Source organism: Stegodyphus dumicola, chromosome 8 (genome assembly GCF_044657685.1).
Source record: "Stegodyphus dumicola isolate Sdum_Otavi_A_Nest chromosome 8, ASM4465768v1".
In the NCBI taxonomy this organism is placed as follows: Eukaryota; Metazoa; Arthropoda; class Arachnida; order Araneae; family Eresidae; genus Stegodyphus; species Stegodyphus dumicola.
The window spans coordinates 149,839,306-149,860,230 of NC_140775.1; the positions used below are offsets into that span (position 1 = coordinate 149,839,306).

At 33.6% G+C, this 20,925-nt stretch overlaps 2 protein-coding genes across 2 annotated transcripts in view; both read left to right on the forward strand.

The window, feature by feature from the left end:
* Positions 1 to 6,767, forward strand: part of LOC118192809 (uncharacterized) — a 45,722-nt gene extending 38,955 nt beyond the window's left edge. Inside the window, exon 5 of the mRNA XM_085823040.1 lies at positions 6,116 to 6,767. Coding sequence (XP_085679166.1) covers positions 6,116 to 6,660 — 545 coding nt within the window. The 3' untranslated portion in view covers positions 6,661 to 6,767. The remainder of the gene's footprint in view (positions 1 to 6,115) is intronic.
* A 116-nt stretch (positions 6,768 to 6,883) lies between these two features.
* The window catches only part of LOC118191776 (uncharacterized), a 56,474-nt gene continuing 42,432 nt past the window's right edge, over positions 6,884 to 20,925 (forward strand). Inside the window, exon 1 of the mRNA XM_085822580.1 lies at positions 6,884 to 9,426. Coding sequence (XP_085678706.1) covers positions 9,403 to 9,426 — 24 coding nt within the window. The 5' untranslated portion in view covers positions 6,884 to 9,402. The remainder of the gene's footprint in view (positions 9,427 to 20,925) is intronic.

Here is a 20,925-nt window from a genome sequence, read left to right on the forward strand (position 1 = left end):
TCCTGTGTCATCTAAATGCGCGGAAATACTAATTATTTGCATACATTAAGCTCTACTTCCTTTCATGTAATTTTGACGTTCGTTAGATCATTCTTTCCTGTTTTGCAATTTTAATGGCCAGGAGCGTATTTTTGAAAATCATTTTTAGGGGATATCAGAATGGAAGTTTGTACATTCCAGCTTACGGTTTGACAGATAACTTTGCGCTCCCAATTCGCCATTCCTATATGGTATTATACTTGCAAATGAGTATCAAATAACTGAATTCCGAAACGATGCTTAGAGGCATTGGATTTATGATTATTTCTTTGTTTTTTTCATGTATTTCATGTAATAGTATTCATGCATGTTCTAGTCAACTATTAAATGGATGTTAAGAAGTGCTTGCGTAGCAAGCAAGGAAAGAAATGTACGTAGCTTTCCTAAAGTTTTGTAAAGCCACATTCGTTTTTACCTATATTCGACTTTGTGAAATTGGATATCAAACAATGTCAGACTTTCCATTTTCCATCTTATAGACTTTCCATTAGACATTTCCATTCCATACAAATCAGTTGAATTTTTAAACATATTTCTATGATTCTATGACTGTATCAGGTCGTTTACATACATGCATCTTCATAATTAACCTGGAAAGAGCTCTTCTCTGACTGGAGTTGCCTTGCGTGTTTTGCTCCAATAGCTATTAGTTCCTGCCCTAAAATATAAAATTTTCTGCCGTCAGCAATTATCTCGTTTTAAGTACTCAGAACTCAGTTTTTTTCCAAATATTGCAATCCCTTTAAACGAAACGTTTCAAATATTTCCTTACGTTTTCTGAAGTAAGAGAGGGTAATCGCCTTTTCATCCTGTTTTTGAAATTGCGTTAGCACAAATTCAGAACAGACAGACTTTGCATTCTAAAATTCGTGGAATTTTTAAAGAGAATTCTACGTTTTTATGATTATATGTCTGACATGCGAAGAGGGATTTTTATGCATCCAGAGGCTTCCCAGCCTTCTCAGTAATACGCTAGAACGCAACTCCCAACTAAAAGTTTTTTGTCCACTTTTTCAATAAATTTTATCCTGAATTTCTAAGCGAGCATCTGAGTTCCATGCCGGTAATATATTATTGTCGCAGGTATTTTGTGTAGCCTCATTAATGTATTTCCATTATAAACTTTGGAAGAGCGCTTCTTTTAGTTTTCCGGTTCCTTGTGTGCTTTTTCCATTTAATTACCGATTTTGTTTTTAAATTTTGTACTATTGTGAGTTGAGGTGCACGTTTATGGTTTTAAACAGAAATTAAATATTTTCGTGCCATATATGGAAAATAAAGGTACGAAGTTTAAGAATTTATCAGGAAAACATTTGGTACAAATTTCCATTAAAATTAATTGTATAAAATAAGATAAGAATATTTTTTTCAACATATGCTTTGCTATTATTTAAATGTTTATTGCGTTCGTGAATTTGGTTTCGTATTCTCGTTGCACAGGGATCCCATGTTAGCCTGTCATTTGAAAAATATCGTTAATTCTTCTGTTACCTTGTTGTCATTGTCAAAGTAATTCTAAAGAAGGTAGTTAGATAAAGAAGGAAATATACTAATTTACTCGATATTAAGGCTGAAACTTTTAATTCGGGATCCGAAACTTCCCACTTGAATTAATTTTTTGCAAGGAAATATTGAAACATGCATGTCAACAATATGTCTCCGAATACTGCCGCGGACCTGTTAGGTGTCATACACAAACTCTCCTTTATTTATTTATTTTTGATGTTTTCTCAAAATACTCAAATATCATTTGTTTATGAACTGGTATTTTTCGTCGCTAAGGAAGCAAAAGTCATTAAGAACAACTCCCTGTGTTTGGTAGAAAGCCGAAACCGTAACTTCATATACTAAAACGGGTCTTGTATATATATTTTTTTAGATCGTAGAACTCCGTATGATCCCGATCAAATAATTATTTTTTGGATTCAAGTATATGGCAAAAACTGAATTTAGTACACATTTATAATTAAATCCGTGAATTAATTATTCATTCCAAAGAAAATTAACGCATAACGCAGTGTTTACGTTTTGTGCTTTTGCATTATGCACATGCATTTTTGAGTACTCTTAATTCTTGGATCATGGCTCCATGAAACAAAGTCTTCGAGATTTAGGGGAAAATTTCGTGCACGTCCCGTTTCGCTTCATTCACTGTAGTAAGAATTTCACTTTCGAATATCTGATGAAACCTATCAGAGTTTGAACGTGACCTGTCGCTTTGTTGGTCATGAATATGTTCATCATGAATCCTGCTTTGAGAACTCCCACTCCTTTTCTCACTTTTGCCAATTCCATATGTCACCATAAGATATCACAAATTCATCTGTGAGTTTCCGTAGGGCACTCACCTTTCGTGAAAAATAACATAACAATCTTCATCTTACATCTTCAGGGATTCTGCATTGCTACTCCACTTCAAACACGCCTTACTCAAAATAAGCGCTAGCGAAGCAATATTAAACACGAGAATAAAACAATAGATTTGAGTTTTGTTTGTCATTCTGTTCTAAATGATAACCACCTTAAAACTGACAAGCGACGCATATCTACTTTCTGAATACTCTATGTAATCGTTATCAGAATTTCTCACTACGCCCGCCATAATGAAATGTCATAATTTCAGCTTCATACTTATCGTTCTGGTTGGCTGCCTTTATAGCCTACCTGCAAGTAAATTTTGCAATGTATAATTTCTTTTGAAAAATTTCTTGGAATTCATTAGATTTGAATACAACAGCATTATTATTCGGAAACAAGCCGCCCAGACGGTATAGTGCTTAAGGCAACCGACTGCGATACCAAAGGGTCCGGGTTCAAATCGCGGAGAAGGCATCGTTGTAACTGTCCGTCCGTTCATAGGAAGCAAAGGTGGCCCACCTATTAGATGCCTCCATAATAAATTGACAACCACTTCTGGCCTTAGTAGTAGCCAAGTCGAACTCGGCTGAACGGCCCACCGTTTGTTTAAAAAAATATTATATTCGGAAGCAAACCAGCTAACAAATGAATGTCTTCAAGCCTTGGACTTCAAGTTTGTTTGGTTAAACGAAGTGATTATTTACCAAAAATATATTACCAGTTAGGTTCCTGTAGTTAATTATATTTACCAAAAATATATTACCAGTTAGGTTCCTGTAGATAATGCAGGGATACTTATAAAGAAACTATGAGAACCTTCTCATCTCTAAATCCAACTGTACTGGCAAAATTTATGACCAATCTGTAATTTCCGAAAATGGCAGAATAGTTTATGCATAACACAGTAATTATATTTGTAAATTTTGTATTGTCTGTTTATATTTCGCAGTCCAACATTTTAATATCATTTACTTGTAGATGATCAAAATGTTTTGCAAATGTTCATGTAGTGCTTTATTGCCAATAATTTCATTTCTCTATCGAAAGCGAATACTCATTATTTCATAAAGATTGTAAGCTACTTTATAAAGTAACGTTATCAAAGTATTTACTTTTCGCTCATATCATAGACTACTTATCAGTTTCTTATATAATTAATAAAAATGAACTGTAGTCGCAGTTAAATTTGCTTTAAATTTGCAAAAAGCAATTAGTTAAAATTCTGAAACTCTCAAATTTATTTAATTCGGTAAATGTAATCCATTGTAAAATATATTTCAGTTATGATCTTTCAGTTTCTGTTACACGTCTACGATGTGTGTTTAATTCTTAATCATCGCACTGGTTGTGACGTAAAACTTGCACTGTCTGCGCGACGCGAACATAATTGCTGGTGGCATATTCCAACAGCAAGCTATTTTCTAAATATCGCGATGTTTAGCCGCATTTTCAAAAATTAAATTTCTTCCTTTTTTTAGATCTATTAATTTGTCATCGATACGCAATTATTGTCATCGATATGCAAATGTTGTCATCGATATGCAAATGTCATCGATATACATTTATATTATCTTGCAAGAAATGTTTAAAATGTGTAAGCAAACATAGACTGAAAACAAATATGTTGTTACCTTCATTCATAAATTTAATATAAAAGAAGAATATTCATAAAAGAAATAAATACTATAAGTTAAGATGATGCATATATAAGGGTTAAGGTGAATATGTTTTCAAATTTTATAGAATCGATTATTTTGGAGACTTTGGAAATACCATTTTAAAAATTTGGAAAATAGCAAATTAGCACTGCATAATTAAATACCTTTATTCTTTACATTTTTAAATCGTCTATTATAGTGCTTTAACAGCTAATTTTTTTATTACAAATGGTATTAGAATAGCCTGTTTATATGTATGTTAGGTAAGCAAGTACACTTAGAAGTGATGATGCGTAGAAGCATTAATAGTATAGAACGTAGAATGTTAAATCCGTAAAACGGCAAACTTGGCAGCAGAGGCAGATTAAATAGTCATCTTTATTTCAATTAACGACTGCGGCCACAATTCACTTGGCACTATCCAAAAACATTTACATTTTTAATGCTGTTGAGATAGGAAGGGAGCAACGAGGCAGCGTTTTAACGAGAACAGAGGTAAAAGCGAAGTGCGCAGTTATCAGTATCGATTTCACCAAGAGAAAGGTTCTAAATTTTTAGTTTCAGTTCCAAATTAGCTACGTCATCAGCGTTATGCTTGTCATATGATATGGATTCATCTAGCAACGAGCAGTCCAGAAATAGATATTACTATTTTTAGAACAGAAATGGTAAATATCCAAATTAAAAAGGGGAAATTAAAGGGCTACTGCTAATTTAAATTATAAATTTGATTTACATACTTTTATCTTACACACATATATATTTCCCGAAATATTGAGATTTCAAGGTTGAAAGCCTTTCCTAACATTTCTTGGAATACAGTAGATGCTGCTTATTTGCAACTGCTTCTAATTTTATAATTCGGATATTGCTATTGAATTGCCAAAGTCTCGCCCGCTTTTCTACAAAAACACGGAAAAAGCATCGCTTATTGTAATCAACAATTCGGCTAATGTGATAACTGAAGTAAAGTCGCCAAAATAAAAAAGGTCAAAATAGATTATAAGAATTGCCAAGTAATAGAGAAATATCGTCAAGTAAGGGATTAAGTCGCAAACCTGCTTGATTTTGATTTCAGCAAATATAAAATTAGGCAAAAACATAATCCGTTTTGACATCGATTTTGTTTGAATCTATCGATTTTGAGGACGATGAGACACGAGGATCTCGATCTCTTTTTCAAGATCAAAAAACAATTTTGTCGAAACTTTTCTTTTGTCTATTTTTAAATTTTACACTGATGCGTTTTCTTCCAACAAGGTATGTCATCCGAGCTGGTGTACAACATCGGTCAAATAATTTTCAAAAGCGTAATGAACAGTTCGTAAATGAACTTTTGCATTAAAGAACATCTGCGTTAAGAACAGTTTGTGTTAATGAACAATTCATAAACAAATTTTAACACATTTTCCTAATTTAAATTCTCTGAAAGTACCTGGCATAACGTTTTTACTTTTATTTATATTAAATTATATTCCTAATACTTTTTCTTATTATTTAATGTCATCACTCGGTTACTTACCAACATAGCCTTAAACAAACGGGATCATATTAAGCTGTCCCTACTATGTGTAAATGCTGATAGTTAATTAAATAAATTCTCTAAACCGTCATTATAGTTTCCTATTGTTTTTAATTTTATTTTAAAATATTTCTGGTTAACATACTCGCAATTTTTTACTCAATTTATTTATATATGTTTCCTTTAATTGCAGAACAAAAATAGTCTAAAAACCAAAGCTAAACGATTCCCTTCAAAATAATGCTCCCAATTCTTTTCTATTTCTTCATGTAGACTTACTTCTTTTATGTATTTTGATGTTAGCTTAGATTATACAGGTACACAACAGAACAAATTAATTTCTTTTGTATTTCAAGTAACATTACGTAACTTCGAATAGTATCAAAGCATAATTCCTGTTAATTCGATATCAACAACTAACATATAAGCTGCATTACTGTCAGTGTTGACAGAATACATAGATAGTATCACTGATAAATCGATTAATGCATTAAAATATCATTATCGGTTAATTTACAAATATATCTTTTCTTGTCAGGTTATGGAGGCAGAGGATTCGGTGATGGTTACGAAGTTGGTTCTGATGGAGCTGCTGCTGAAGCAGGATCTGGTACAGGAGGACAGGGACGAGGCTATGACTTCATAACTGATGCTGCTGCTTTAGCGTCAGCTGCTGCTTCTGCTTTTGACTTAGGAGGAAGAGGATATGGAACTGGTTCTAACGCTGCTGCTTCATCTTCTGCTGCTAGCAGTTCATGGATTGACACTTCAACTATATATTCTACTATTTCGCGATTATCATCTTCTTCATCATCATCTAGAATTTCTTCTGCTGCTTCTGTTCTGGCTTCTGGGGGTACCTTCAATGCTAATGCATTGTCTTCAGTTATTTCAAGTCTGGTGTCTCAGGTTCGCTCCACATCCGATGCACTTTCTGGATGTGAAGTCCTTGTTCAGGTTCTCTTAGAAATTGTGTCAGCTCTTGTACATATACTGAATTCATCAAAAATTGGTCAAATTGATTTGAATTCGGTCAATTCGTCTTCAGATATTGTCTCTCGCTCATTGTTTGCTTTAGCTTGAAATAGACTACGTTATGTTTTTCATTATTTTGTTAATGTATAACTTTTTTTTTATTCTTCTGTTACTGTATAATCTAAAAATAAATGCGTATCTTGAATGGTTTAAAAGTATCCATTTAATTTTATGAAAGTTTTTCAATCTTTATTATTATGCTCATTTCCTTGTCTGTAAATGTTAGAAAACATATAGTTGGAATGCTCGCTGTTACTGTGTTGTGGCCTACCGAAAGAGGGAACTACTGTTATTCCTAAAATTCTACAAATAATTTATTTGTACTTTTAAATAACGAGGTTTCTATACTTTTGTTTCAGCAATGTGGCAAAACGCGGATTTTTTTTTCCCTGGCTACGTTCTAAGGATGTAACGTTCAATTGCGTTCAATGGCATTATGTGTGTTGGAGCAAAGTAAAATGTTTATGTTAATTTTAAATATGTTTTTATTGTAAGAAAGTACTTATTCATTGTATTAGCTCCAAGCCTACATCTGTAACGGCGTTCTTAATTTTTCTATGTTTGGAGTTTGATTTCAGTTGCCTTGTACAAACAGGTGAGCACTCACTACAGAAAATTGCAATAGGTCATGCTTTTATTTATTTATGAATGAAAAAGATTAATCTTGCGTACGTGTATTATAGTGAGGCCCGTTGGCTAGCGTACTGCGCAGCTGCACCACAGTTCCGCGGCTCGATCCCCGACGAGTTGGACAAGGTTGACTCAGCCTTTTATTCCTCGAGTGGATCGATAAAGTGAGTGTTAAGTTCGCTTGGGGACTAAGCACCACTTGTATAGGGACACCACTTGACAAACTGGCCACTTGTACAGGGTATATGCTCATGTACCCTGAGGCCCACGGTCTAGAAAGCAGATGTCAGAGCACTTCAGGCCATGGCTCACCAAGGGCTGTTGCGCCATTGAGTTTAGTTTACGTGTATTATAGTATGACAATGATGATTTTGGTTACTGAACCCAGAAGTAATTTAATAAGAAACCTGAATTAGCATTAACTAAAATCTATATACAAATGAAAACGCCACATTCGAGGGAGAACCTTCGTTTAGTCCAAGCAAACTCTAAAAGGAATGTTTAGTGTAACAAACGTTTTTGCATTCATGGTTTGAGCAAATCTCAGGTATTGTCAGTTTTGGAATTTTCCACAGAAACACTTGTACAGGTGTTCACAGTATCACAGCATGCAATGAGTAGTTGCACTTTAAACTACTAAGAACGTTATGAAAACGCAATGAAAAGCGCATCTAAAGAGAAAGCTAATCCAGAAATATCTCAGTACTCCGATCTCACACTGAACTAACATCTCGCAATAATAACAACAGCAGCAACTGAGAGCAGAGGCTCTTACCGGTCTTATATAATTTTCATGCAGCCGCTGCGATATTTCAAGTACTTTCTGCTTCTCGAAAATACTAGAAGGCAATGTGAGTGTCAAATTACAGTTGCAGCTAATACACTGATCAATTACATTTATTCAGATACAAATACTTATTATGGTGATACAGGGACCGGACCAAAATGGTCACCAAATTTGGCACGTGAAACATGTGCAATGGCTTCACCGGGACTCGAACCTTGGGTCTCTCAAATACGCGTCGAGTGTGCTACCGTTACACCACGAAGGCATGTTAGAATGAAGGAAAAAGTACTTTATAACTCTTTTAATAAAACGTTTCAAACGTATAGCTGCATTCACTTATGCCAGGTATCATCTAAATTCATCAAATAGTGGTTCATCAATTAAAATATATCAAATATTCAAGACAAAAGTTGAAACTAACAGTTTAATAAAGCATTAACTAGTTCAACTACTATTTCAATAAAGCACTATCTGAACTATATTAATAAAGTAGCAACCCTATCTATAACACAAAGCTTTGTTCTTGGATTTCCTCTGTCAATCAATCAAATAATTTTCACAGTATCTACCTGGGCGATGATGTAAAATGAATTTCTTCTATAGGCAAAATTTCGTTTTTTTTTTTTTTTTTTCGTGTATTTTGTTGTTTTAATATACTAATGCTGAGCTTTTCTGCAGCTCATAGCACTATCAAGTTTCAAACATTTCTCCTGAACATTTAGAAACATTTTTCGAAGTCACTCGCAGATTAGATAGGAATGTAATCAAAGAATCGACAATTTGAAATATTGGTTACGGTACTTTTTTCCGTTCATCCAAAAAACTTATTATTTAGTAAAAGAACAATTCTTAATATTTGAAAATAATTTTTTTTTCAGTTAAAATAAACGGTTTGTTTGAAATACTAGACTTTTTTTAGGTATGGAAATCGTTTATTCGAAACTCACATTGGCACCAATTAGTTCCCATAATTTAGGTTGCGCTCTAATGCATTTTGACACTTAACAGACTCTTTTTGCTTTGATTAGCGGGTAACGATCCAATCTAAATTTACAACAAGTATGCTGCAACTCGTCAGTTTTTGAATAAATCAAGGAAATGAGCCACTTAAGACACGAAATATAAATTAATAACTGACAGAAGGTCAAAAACTTTTAAATTCGAACACGTGGGAAGAATGGGCAGGTTATCGCAGTGCGAAGACTTTCGCTAGAAAGTTCTTTCACACGCCTGGTCGTTACGTAGCATTCTAAAGTTTTGGTTTTTATCGGCGGGGGGGGTGGGGGTAGAGGATTAACTGAGAAGTTCTCTTTGGGATGCAGTGACGTTTCACGTAAAGAACTGGGAGCAGCGGAACCGAGATCTCTAGTGCTATGGATTTGTTAAAGGCAGATATGGTATGTCTCTTGTTATGACTATTATTCCTAAATTAAAAGTAATGAATCTTTATCTGTATTCAGCTTTAAGAATTTTATATCATGTCTTTCACAGTTTTTCTTGCGTTTTCGAATTTTTTTGGATGCGCGGCCTAGATGTTTCTTATTTTTTTTTTTTTTATTATATGACCAGGTAGCCGTTACTAGCGGGGGTACAGCGCGTAAAAGCTCGCAGGCGGCCAAAACCGGAGGCAGCCGGACTCTCGCGATAGCACGCCTAAATATTTTAAATTCATTGCAATTACTTATCATATGTACATATTTTTTATAAAAATTTTCATATATAAGTAATTGATGAGTACGAAATAAAAATTTTATTAATCATCGAGCTTTTTCTTTTTTTTTTTTTTTTTAATTTGGGGGCGGCAATCAGGAAATTACGCCGGTAGCCAATGGCGTAAGAACGGCCCTATATATGACTGTCCTTAGAATAGAATAATCTTGTAGATATTGATTTTCTTAAAAAGCGTAAATACCAATTTTTCTAATTTACCTTTATGATGCGGTTATTTCATATGTATATATAAATTACGCGTTTTAATTCTACTCCTTTTGAAAACAGAAAAGTGAATGTTAGGAATGCAAGATTTTGTAATTTTCGTTCAAAGAAACAAACCGAAAAAATTCTCGCAATTTTTAAAGAAAATATTCTAACAGCAAATAAACTGCTAAGAATTTTTGAGTGAAAAGTATATTAAAACTTTTCTGATTTGTGCTTCTAACTTTTTCCATTTATTCATTTGAATTCGGAATATTGTTATATTAAAGCATGAAACAGCGTCTTAATTCAAGAGTATAAAACATTTATTCCCAAGCAGGGGGGTAATTCGACTCTAGAGGGGAATTCTGTACTTTCAAAAGGAGAATACGGTCAGTCTGGTCCACCTGCTTCTGCTGTCCCGATAAAAATTATCTAATTCTAAATAAATGTACATATATTTTTCGAGTTTGGGAAAGGAAGCGAGGGGAGATGTAGCAATGGTGAAAGCCGTGCATAGAAGCAGAAAAGGTTGAGACTCACCAGCATTTCTTTTAATTGTATAAATCTAATGGTTCCCAGACAAAAGCCCACTGGACGAAAGCGCACGCGAAAAAAGCCCCCCCCCCCACAAAAAAAAAGGCCCACTATGATAGTTCCCCACGCGAATAAAAATAAATGGAGTATTCAGATCTGAATTTTAATGTCTCAAATATATGCCTGTTTGTATATTTTATCACAACTTTATTTGTTCAATTTATTATGTTAAAAGCAAACTTTCTGATTGAGTGATTAGCTATAACGTTTCGATGATAAATCTGCAATTGCATTTTATTATTTATTTACTTATTTAACTTTGGTATGTGAATGTGAAAATGAAAATATCATTGTGGAGTTTCTCGCGTGCTATTTTTAAGGTAATTTGGCTGAGATTAAATATAAATATGTTTCATTATTAAAACTATTAGCTTTTTAATTAAAAACACTTGAATTTTATTTTAATTCTTTTTAGTTTTACCTTTAGTTTCTTTTAGTTCCTTTTTACTTTAGGAATATTAAAACAGTTAAGCACAATGAAAACTTGGCTAAGAGAGATTTTATTCTTTACTTTAGACTGAGCTTATTATCAAAGTTTAAAATATTTCTCATTGAAAGCATTTTTGAATGTGACAATTATAATGTGGCGATTTTCTAGAGATATTTTCTTTTAGATTTCTGAATAAATTAAAACTGTCAGCTGACACCCTGTCAGAAAATGAATTCAAAATGTAACCTCTTAATCTAGTAAAGCAATTTTGAATAGTGTTTTTAATTTTAATTTAATTTATTTATTTATATTTTTTTTGGGGGGATGAAACAACTCTTAGAAGTCAACATATCTACAAATTTAAGTACAATCACCTCAAACTGTAGTAATAAATGTGTAGCATTTTATTAGAGTTTGTGAAGATTACAAAGAACTATGCATATAATAACATCTAATAAAATTTTGTAACTACATGAATATATACAGTCATCAGATTCAAAGTTCATCGTTTTTAGATGCTAAGTATACATATTATATAAATTCATCATTCATTAATAGTATTAAGTATAGTAATAGAAAATTAGTATTAATGTTTCAAATTGCAATTTTTTTAATAATTTGTCTTGCATTTACTGTATATTTGTTAAAGACGTATGGATATCAGTTATAAAACATGAAAAATACACAGAAAGCAGCTAATCTTATATAACAACTGATTGTGAAAGAAAAATTAGTGCTTTTAATTACAGTTAATAGCGCTTTTAAATCTTCCTATTGTAAATAGCCGTTTTCTAATTAAAATTAAATTAATTAGAAAATAATTATAGTGAATTATATCTATTGACGACATTTTTAAGAGGACACCTTTTGAAAGAGACCTGTATTTTTTGTGAACATAAACAGACATTGACAGTGAATATCACATTTCCAAGACCACCATAGCTACAACCAAAATCCTTTAAAACCGTAAACGATTGCTTTTATAGAGGGCTCACTATATTTTTAATAAAACAGGTACATCTTCATTATACACTTGCTACATTTTGATTTTCTGTCAAAACAGAGGAACAATGGTTCTATTTCTTTAGAAGTATGTGAAATTAAGGAAATGGACACTGTATGACAAAAATTGGAATTATATTTAAAAACAAACCTCTTGAACATATCTGAAATTCATTTTTCTGGGCGGAATAATTTTATGTAAAAGAAAATGTTTAATAAACATTAGAACTCAAAGTCTAAGTTAGGTCAAAGTAGTACGGGTCATTTCGTCTGAATATATCATTTCTTAATCATAAAGCGACTTTCCGAACAGCGAACGAAACGGGAAAGGTTGTGGTGTGGTGGTTTGTTTAATAATGGCAAAGCCTCGAGGGCTATGTGCGTAAGGGGAGGGATGCCTTCGTGGAGGACTTTCTAAGGGAAACTGTCTCGTATACACGTTACACATGGGGAAAACCACGAAAACACCCATGCAGCCAGCCCGTTCGCGGGATTCGAACCTCGGACCGAACTACCAGTGTTCAGCGACTTTACCGCTCTGCCGCTGGCGGGCCTTGAAACGGGAAAGACAGAATAAGTGCGAACGGCAGCGGACAAACGACAGTGTTTCGAACTTGGCATGAAAAGAAAACGGACGAAATGGCACTAAGCTAAGAGAAGGCATGCCTTCGTGGAGGACGTTTTAAAGGAAACTTGCTCATATACATGTTACGCAAGGAGAAAACCACGAAAGTGCCCATGCAGTCAGCCCTTCCATCGGGATTTGAACCCCGGACCGAGCTACCAGTGTTCAGCGTTTTTAACGCTTGGCCGTAGGTGAGCCTTGTGCCTACATGAAAAAAATTGAATGACAGACGCTTACTTAATGTACAGCTTTTATTCCATTTTTTATTCATTTTTATTCATCTAACTAATAATTTATTTTTTCCGATATTTGAACTTTTTCTCAGATTTATTTTCAAAGGAACAATGTCTAGAAAGCTTTGCAAATCGAAAATAAATCATTAAGTCTTAGATGAGATACGTTCTACCAATAAAAAAAAAAAAAAAAAATGTTTTCAAGTTCAGAATGCAATATGTGTAAGTTGTTATGCATACTGTTTATCTCAACAAATGCTCAAACTTTTTTTCCTGATTTGAAATCAATAGAAATTTTTTTATGAAACTAACCTCAGTAAAAAGTAGAATTTTATTTAATTTTATGATTGAATGTTAGCTTCAAGAATGGAGCTAACAAACAAGTTATAAAGTCTAATCGTTCACGGGAGCATGCAAATTGTCAATGACCTTCTGTAACATTGCTGGTGACTTCTCACTAGTTAACAGAGTCCTCCGAGCCCTAAAGTCGCAGAACAATGGTAGAACATTCCGAGTTTTGAATCCCGCGCACGGGCTGGCTGCATGGGTGTTTTCGTAGTTTCCCCCATGAATAATTTGTATACGAGCCAGCCTCTCTTAGAAAGTCTTCCACGAAGGCATCCCTCTCCTCAGGCAGATGATAGCCCTCGAGGCTTTGCCATGTTCACATACGCCAAACCAAACTCGCTAATCAACTTGATGTTCAGTAACAAAAGAATAAGGATAAAGGTCCGACCTTTTATCCAAGGGAACTATTTACAAGAGTACACCTTGTACTTAACATATAGACCACTGCTTGTGGTGTTATGTTACGTAGAGATGAAAGGGCCACCTAATATTTACCTGAAGTAAGTAGACATTAGCTCTACACACAGACTAGAAAAACAACCACCTCCCGACGTCTTCGAGTAATGATGAAATTGTAACTCCAGTTCTGAAATTGTAACACTGCAAGTTCTGCTACCGCCGGGCGTTAAATTAGATCAAGTAAAATGCATTACATTACCTGATATATATATATATATCGATACATATTTGTACATGTGCATGTTTTATGGCGTTATTTATTGTAATGGGTACTGGCTTCATGTTTCAGGACATTACATATTGCAGTGCGTGATGAAAATGATAAAGGCGTAATGTAGATGATGTTCTTTTAGGACGTGTTTGCAAACATGATGTTTACATCAATGTTTAGTATCAGAATTAATTTAGCACTATAAAATTGCTTACAAAACTTACTTCATTCTGCATATTTATGCTTACTGCTTACATTTAAATATTGTTGTATAGATGTGCTGATATTTTAGCTACTCAGTATTGAATGATTTACTTTATCAGTTCAACCACACAACAATACTTAAATTGTTGTGTTGATATTTTAACAACTCAATCGACAAAATATTGAGTTGCTAAAGTATCAGCAACTCTAAACTTAACATTTCAAGGTAATAATTAAATAGAGGAATTCAAGATTAGCCTAACAGGCTTTCCCAGACAATTAACTTACTGGTGCACTTAATGCAACGGCCGAAAATGGCTAAACCCTGACAGCAGAAGTCGACGTAGCCAATCCTCGTATTCCCTTTCAATCGCAAAAGCTTCGCTTTAAATACTCTTAACTCATTTGCATCCTACTCATGTTTACTAACTTATTTACATTCGGATGAGGAAGCGGAAAAGTAGAATTACGGAAGAAGCGGAAAGTACAAGCTGGAAATAATACATAACAGGATAGTATTTTCTCCCTCTTCCAGCATGCCTTCGTGGTATAACGGTTAGCACACTCGGCGCGTATTCGAGAGGTTCACGTTAGAGTCCCGGCGAGCGCATTGCTCATTTTCACGTCTCCAGCATGAAGCCTGAACTATAAATAAAAGGTGGTGGATGATGATTCTTCTCCACCAAGATTTGACGACTGGGTCCCCTAATACCCAGCCGTCTTTAAAAGGGGGAGTATATAAGGTATTTTCTACCTCCTTCCAGAATGCCTTTGTGGTATAACGGTTAGTACAATCGGCTCTCGAGAGATCCAGGTTCGAGTCTCGAAGCGGGCATCGCTTATTTTTCATGTCTCCCGTATAAAAAATAATAATAATTAAAAAAACCTAATGACTCTACGAACTACTCTTTACTACTCTTACTACAGTAAGAACTAAAGATCCGTAAAGTATAAAATTCTATATGTTACGCCATCCATTGCCCTCCGTAAGAGGGCGCTGTTTAATCTTGCTAGTTTTTCTGTATATGTTAGTGAATAGGAATAAATGTCTTGTCCTAAGAGGTAGCGTCGATCTTTTAATGAGAGTGGAGTTTAATTTCTGCCCCTTTTCAAAAAAGAGGTGATTTTTTTTTTTTTGTTTTTTTGTGTGTGTGTGTGTGTGTGTGTGTGTGTGTCAGGAGTGGGGTTAAGTGAGAATTTGGTAGTAATAAAGTGTATCATCGAATTTTGTGTGAAAAAATAGTGTGGTGATATGGGAATATATATGTATTGCGCAAAAATCGAAAGTGAAGGTGTTCCATTGAGTAGGTGAGTAGTTATTTTGGTTTGTTGTGATAATGAGTGTTGTGTATTGAGGTATTCCTACTTGATGATTTGAGTTGATAGTGTCTGTGTTGAATTTGATTGCGTTCGTTTTTGTACTTATTGTGTTCTAGTTGTCAATTCAGGGTTGTTGTAATTTTCTTTGAATTAAAATGAGTCTGAAGTCGCTTAAGTCATTAAAAAAAGACGAGTTGACGCTCGTCGCGGATTAATTAGGATTAGTAATTCCGAGCGGGGCGAAAATTGTTACTTTGAAAACTTTAATAGAAAGTTCAGAAGTTCATGCAAATGATGCTGAATTTGTGCAAAATATTACTGATAATATTCTAGAGGAAAAGAAAATGCAAATTGAGAAACAAAAATCAGAAAACGAAATTAGATTAGAGAAAATACAAATTGAAAAACAAAAATCGGAAAACGAAATTAGATTAGAGTTAGAGAAAATAAAACTTTCTCAGTTAGAGGCGGAATTAGCTTTAGTTAACACTAGAAAAGACTTGCTACAAAATCCAAATGTTGAGACGGACAACTCAAATCGAAATATGGAAAATTTAATTAAAATTGTAAAGACATTAACAATTTCTGTACCTACTAAAGCAGAATCCTTTAATCTTTTTTTACAATCAATTGCAAGGGCTTTTAGAACAAAACAAGTACCTGAAGATTTAAAAGCAGAAATCCTATTAAATGTTTTGGGAGAGAAGGTCACTAATTTAATGTTATATGTGAAGGAAGAAGATATTAATAATTACGATAAACTAAGATAATACCAATAATACCATGATTTTAAAGGAATTTCAACCAACCCCTCAAGAGTGCTTAAATCATTTTCGTTCTACACAAAAATTGTCATCTGAGAACTTTGTACAGTTTGCATCAAGGTTAAGAGGAAATTTTTAATATTATTGTCAGTTGAGAAATGTAAAATATTTTAAATCGTTATGTGATCTTATGGTTTCTGATAAAATATTCAGTGAACTTGATCGTGAATTAAAGACCCATATAGCAGTTAAACAGGGAGAGACATGGTTCGAACCCCAAACTTTAGGTCGTGAATGCGATATTTGTCATGAAAAGGTAAACAAAAACCAGAATCCCTTTTTGCAAAATCATTTACAGGTAACGATAATAAAAGAGGCGATGGAAATAATGTTAATAAACTTCGTAATTATAATTACAAAAATATTTCTATATGTATCTGGAGCAAAAGATCAAACATGTATTTTGTGTAAAATTAATCAAAACCACCCGTTACAAAATTGTCTTAATTTTAAAAGGCTTTCAGTAAATGAGCGTGTTGAAATTATTAAGCAAAATAACCTTTGTTTGAAACGTTTTTCTTCGGAGTGTAATAGAGCCAGAAATTGTTTCTGTGGGAAAGCTTTCGGAGTGTAATGCGAAAAAGTGTAGAGCCAGAAATTGTTTCTGTGGGAAAGCTCATCATTCTATGATTCATTTTTATAAACAAAATAAACCTCTTTCCAAAGTAGAGAACGGTGGCGCCGAACAAACTCAGTGCAATGCTTCAGTATAAAGGTCAAGCCGAATACATAAATCATCTGTGCTGTTTGTTACTCACATGCATTGTATACGTTAGCTCTGTTGATAAAACAAAATTGAATAAAATGACGCACATATGCGATAATGGCTCTGAAAGAAGCTGGTGTACCTAAGTCCCTTGCCAATTGCTTAAAATTAAAATCAATTAGGAAAGGTTGTCAGTTTTTTCCTTTGGCTCAGAAAAGCCTACTGAGAAATTATACGAGGTAGTAGAATTAAAATTTTCTAGTAGATACAATCCTAATCGGTGTATTCAAATTGAAGTGTGTACTCCAACTGCACTAATGAAAATCCCCCCCTCGTCCTGCTATAGTTCCAAGTGTGCCAATCAAAATTTCTTTCCCCCCGTTGCCTACAGGTTTACAATTTTATTTTTCGAAGCCAACTGTAGCCAAGAGATAAAATTAAAATAAAGAAATATATTTTTTATAAATGAATAGTGGATTTGTTGCCAATCTAGAGAAACTAAGCTTCGGCAACAACAAAAATAACGCCTTTTATTATTATTATTGCAAATTACGTCATGCTTAATCCTTTCTGGAATTTATTCCAGGGAAAAAGTGTTTAAGATTTACTTCGTAATTTTTAATACAGATATTAAGTTTTTATGTACTTTTGCCTTGTCGTGAAGTAAGAACTGAATTTAATTGATGAGAAACACTGAATTGTCTGTGAAAAATCGTTTCTTTTTTGTTTGTTTAATTTCTTTTATACATCGCTTTAGATTTACTTTTGTTAATTGCTCTGTAACACAAAAGAAATTTTCAGAGGACTTGAAGAAGGTTTCGTAATACTCTTGCAGGCAATAAATTCATCTTTGTAACAACATGTGGGGCTAGAAGGCATTCTTCATGAGCGCTACTATTGGCTCTGACCTTTTTCACCCCTACAACCGGAAGTCAGTGTATATTCCTTAAATAGCTAAATTTTCAATCAGTTCCGAACGATTCTTTGACTATCTTGGTGAAAAATATATTTGCTTCTGTTATAAATTCAACCTTGAATTAAAATTGGCGTTATTTAAGCATATTTACCTATGATGGAGTTTATTCGCAGTCAGAGAGGAAAAATTCTCGTTCTTTTTTCAGGACATAAATTTTATAAGGACTATGGCAAAGCAGAGTACCAAAAATGGCGTTGTACAAGTAAAAAATGCAAAGCAACACTTTATCTTGATAAGACAAATGACGTGTTATCAAAATCTTATCTGTGTCACAATCATGAGGGGTGCAAGACTATTTCTAGACAAGTTGTTTCAAACGGTGTTAAACAGAAAGCAGCGGAAGATACATCTGAAAAACCTCAGAAATTAATCAGGAAAGAACTGACTAGTGTGCAGCTCATCATTCAGATATTGTTAGCAGCCATGATGTTCATTGTATTCGGAGAAATATGTACCGACAGTCCTACCTCCACTTCCAAAATGTATTTCTGATGTGCATTCTGCATTAAATGTAATGCAAGTGATATCTTATCGACATGAAAATCTCTTGAGATTAATGACGATAATATAGTTTGTCTTTCCACAGATTCAAATTTAAGAATATTATGTGACAAAAAAAAGGTTTTTTATGGCACTTTCACATTTTGCCCAAAATTCTTCTTTCAGATGTTTACGTTTCATACAGTGGAAAATGGACATTATATCCCACTTGAATTTTTTTTTTGCTACCAGGAAAGTCTACGGCAATATACTAAACTTTATGTTTCAAAAACTGCTAACTTGCATTTGAATTTTCAGCCAGAAATTGTGGTGGCAGGTTTTGAATATGCAATCCATGGAGCTGTGAGAAAAATGTGGCCTGAATGTTCTATTACAGGATGTAGATTCCACTTGACTCAAGCTTGGTGGCAAAAACTTCAACAGTGCGGATTGCAGCAACAATATAGGAATGGTAATTCAGAAACTGGCAGGGCTTCGACTGGTATTTGGATTACCCTTTTTGGATGCTACTGAAGTTTCGGATAGCTTCGTTGAAGATCTGATGTCAGAGCAACCACGGGATGCAAACATCACACGCTTTACTGATTACATAACCGAGAAACACCTAGATGAGGATGCAAAATTTCCCCCTATACTTAGGGCTTGCGCTGATATTTCATGGGAAAGAACAACTAATGCATGTGAAGCATTTCATTCAAAATTCAGAGCGAATTTTTATCATTCCCATCCTAATATATTTGTCTTCACAGGTGTAATTCGTCAAATTCAGATATATATATATACGCTGCAATAAATGGTGTGAAGCAGCATAAAAATTAACAAACAAGAATTGCGCAAACAGAAAGGAAAGAATCGAGGATTTACTTAACAAGCGCAGGTATGGAATGATTTCACGATTAGAATTCCTAAGACGTGTTTCATGTTACCCAAAAATTGTAAGTTAATTATTGCAAACCATTGTATTCAAACAAATTTATGTGAAATATCATAATAAATGTAATAATTTTAAATTACAAAAGTATTGAGAAAAATATTTAAAAACAGGTTAGCATGATAAAGAATAAACTTAAAGAAAATGCTAAAGTATGAATAAAATAAATAAATAAGTATAAAATATTAAATCATGAAAACGATTTCTAGAGCAAATTTCTTAGGGGTTGAAATTTAAGAAATACAATAAAAATGAGAAGAGAATTTAGATCTCTTTCATATCATAAATTTATTAAGCATTATATACCCTACACGGAGCACGCATTCCTTGAAACTGAAATACGGACATAGGGGCACAGAAAAATATTTTTTTGAAAAGAACTATGTAGTAATGCATCAATGAAAGAAATTAAATAAAAACTATCAAAGAAAATATATAAGAATTATTACATCAAACACTCTCTTGACCGCAAGTGATAGAATTTTGTTTTCTCGTTTATCTTTCAGCAAAGCTTATAAAATTAAATAATCACTTTCATTCGCGTAAAATTATAAACAAATGTAAATTATTATAGAAAACGCATAAAGTTAAACACTACATTGTGAAAGGAAAATTCTGGAATAAAAATGTTAAAAAAATTAGATGAGAAATATCCATAATTTATTGATATCCATATAAACTCTATGCTTTTGGAAAAAGTTACACATAATTTGCACTGAGGTGTCAATCACCGAAACCAAGTTAATTTCTTTCCTTACTTTTTCTTATCAGAGCAATTTGTAAAAAGATACGCTAAGGTGAAAAATTTTGCAATATGTTTAAAGAATAAATTTTATTTTTACTTCATGAACTGAAATTTTTACTATACATTTTTACACAGTAAATGAGTACAAAAAAAGAAAGAGCTAGGGGATCACTGGGACTAGAAACTCGGTTTGAACTACCTGTAGCGAATAGTTTATCCAACGGATGGCAGTATCTGCCAAGCTCCTTTGGTAATTGTCATTGCGCATGCGCAAGCGGAGTGTAAAAAGAAGTATGTTATTAGGAGAATGAGCTTTCGTTAATAATGTTGCTGCGCGTTTTCGCTGTGTAAATAAAAGTATATTTTTATATCATAGATGTTCTTTACTCTCTAATGCGAAGCACTAGGTTAGTGCACGAATCTCTTCTGATTCAGAAACCATTTTCAAACCGTGGATCACCACAATAAAAAGTGGCGTCCGTCTAACAGGACGCATTAGTTGGGTAAAGGACACTTTTGATGGTTTAACAGCAGAAATGGAAGCCTTGAAAGTAAGAAGAATACCACTGCGTGCAGCCTTCACGAAAGCATATAATAGCCTACATGGACATTTGAATGAGTCAGAATTGAACAGTGATGTTCTATTATCGTCCCTGGAAATCCTGGAAGATAAAGGAATTCGACTACAACAGTTGGATGAAGAAATATTGGATCTCCTATCAAAATCGAAAGAAGTCTCGCAAGAAGAATATACTAAAGAATTTGAGTCATGTGAGACTTACAAGGAGAAATTAATAGCAGCCAGGATGAAAGTGAAGCAAATCACTGTGAAACTAGAGAAAAATTTGCTGACTCATGCATCGGTAAATG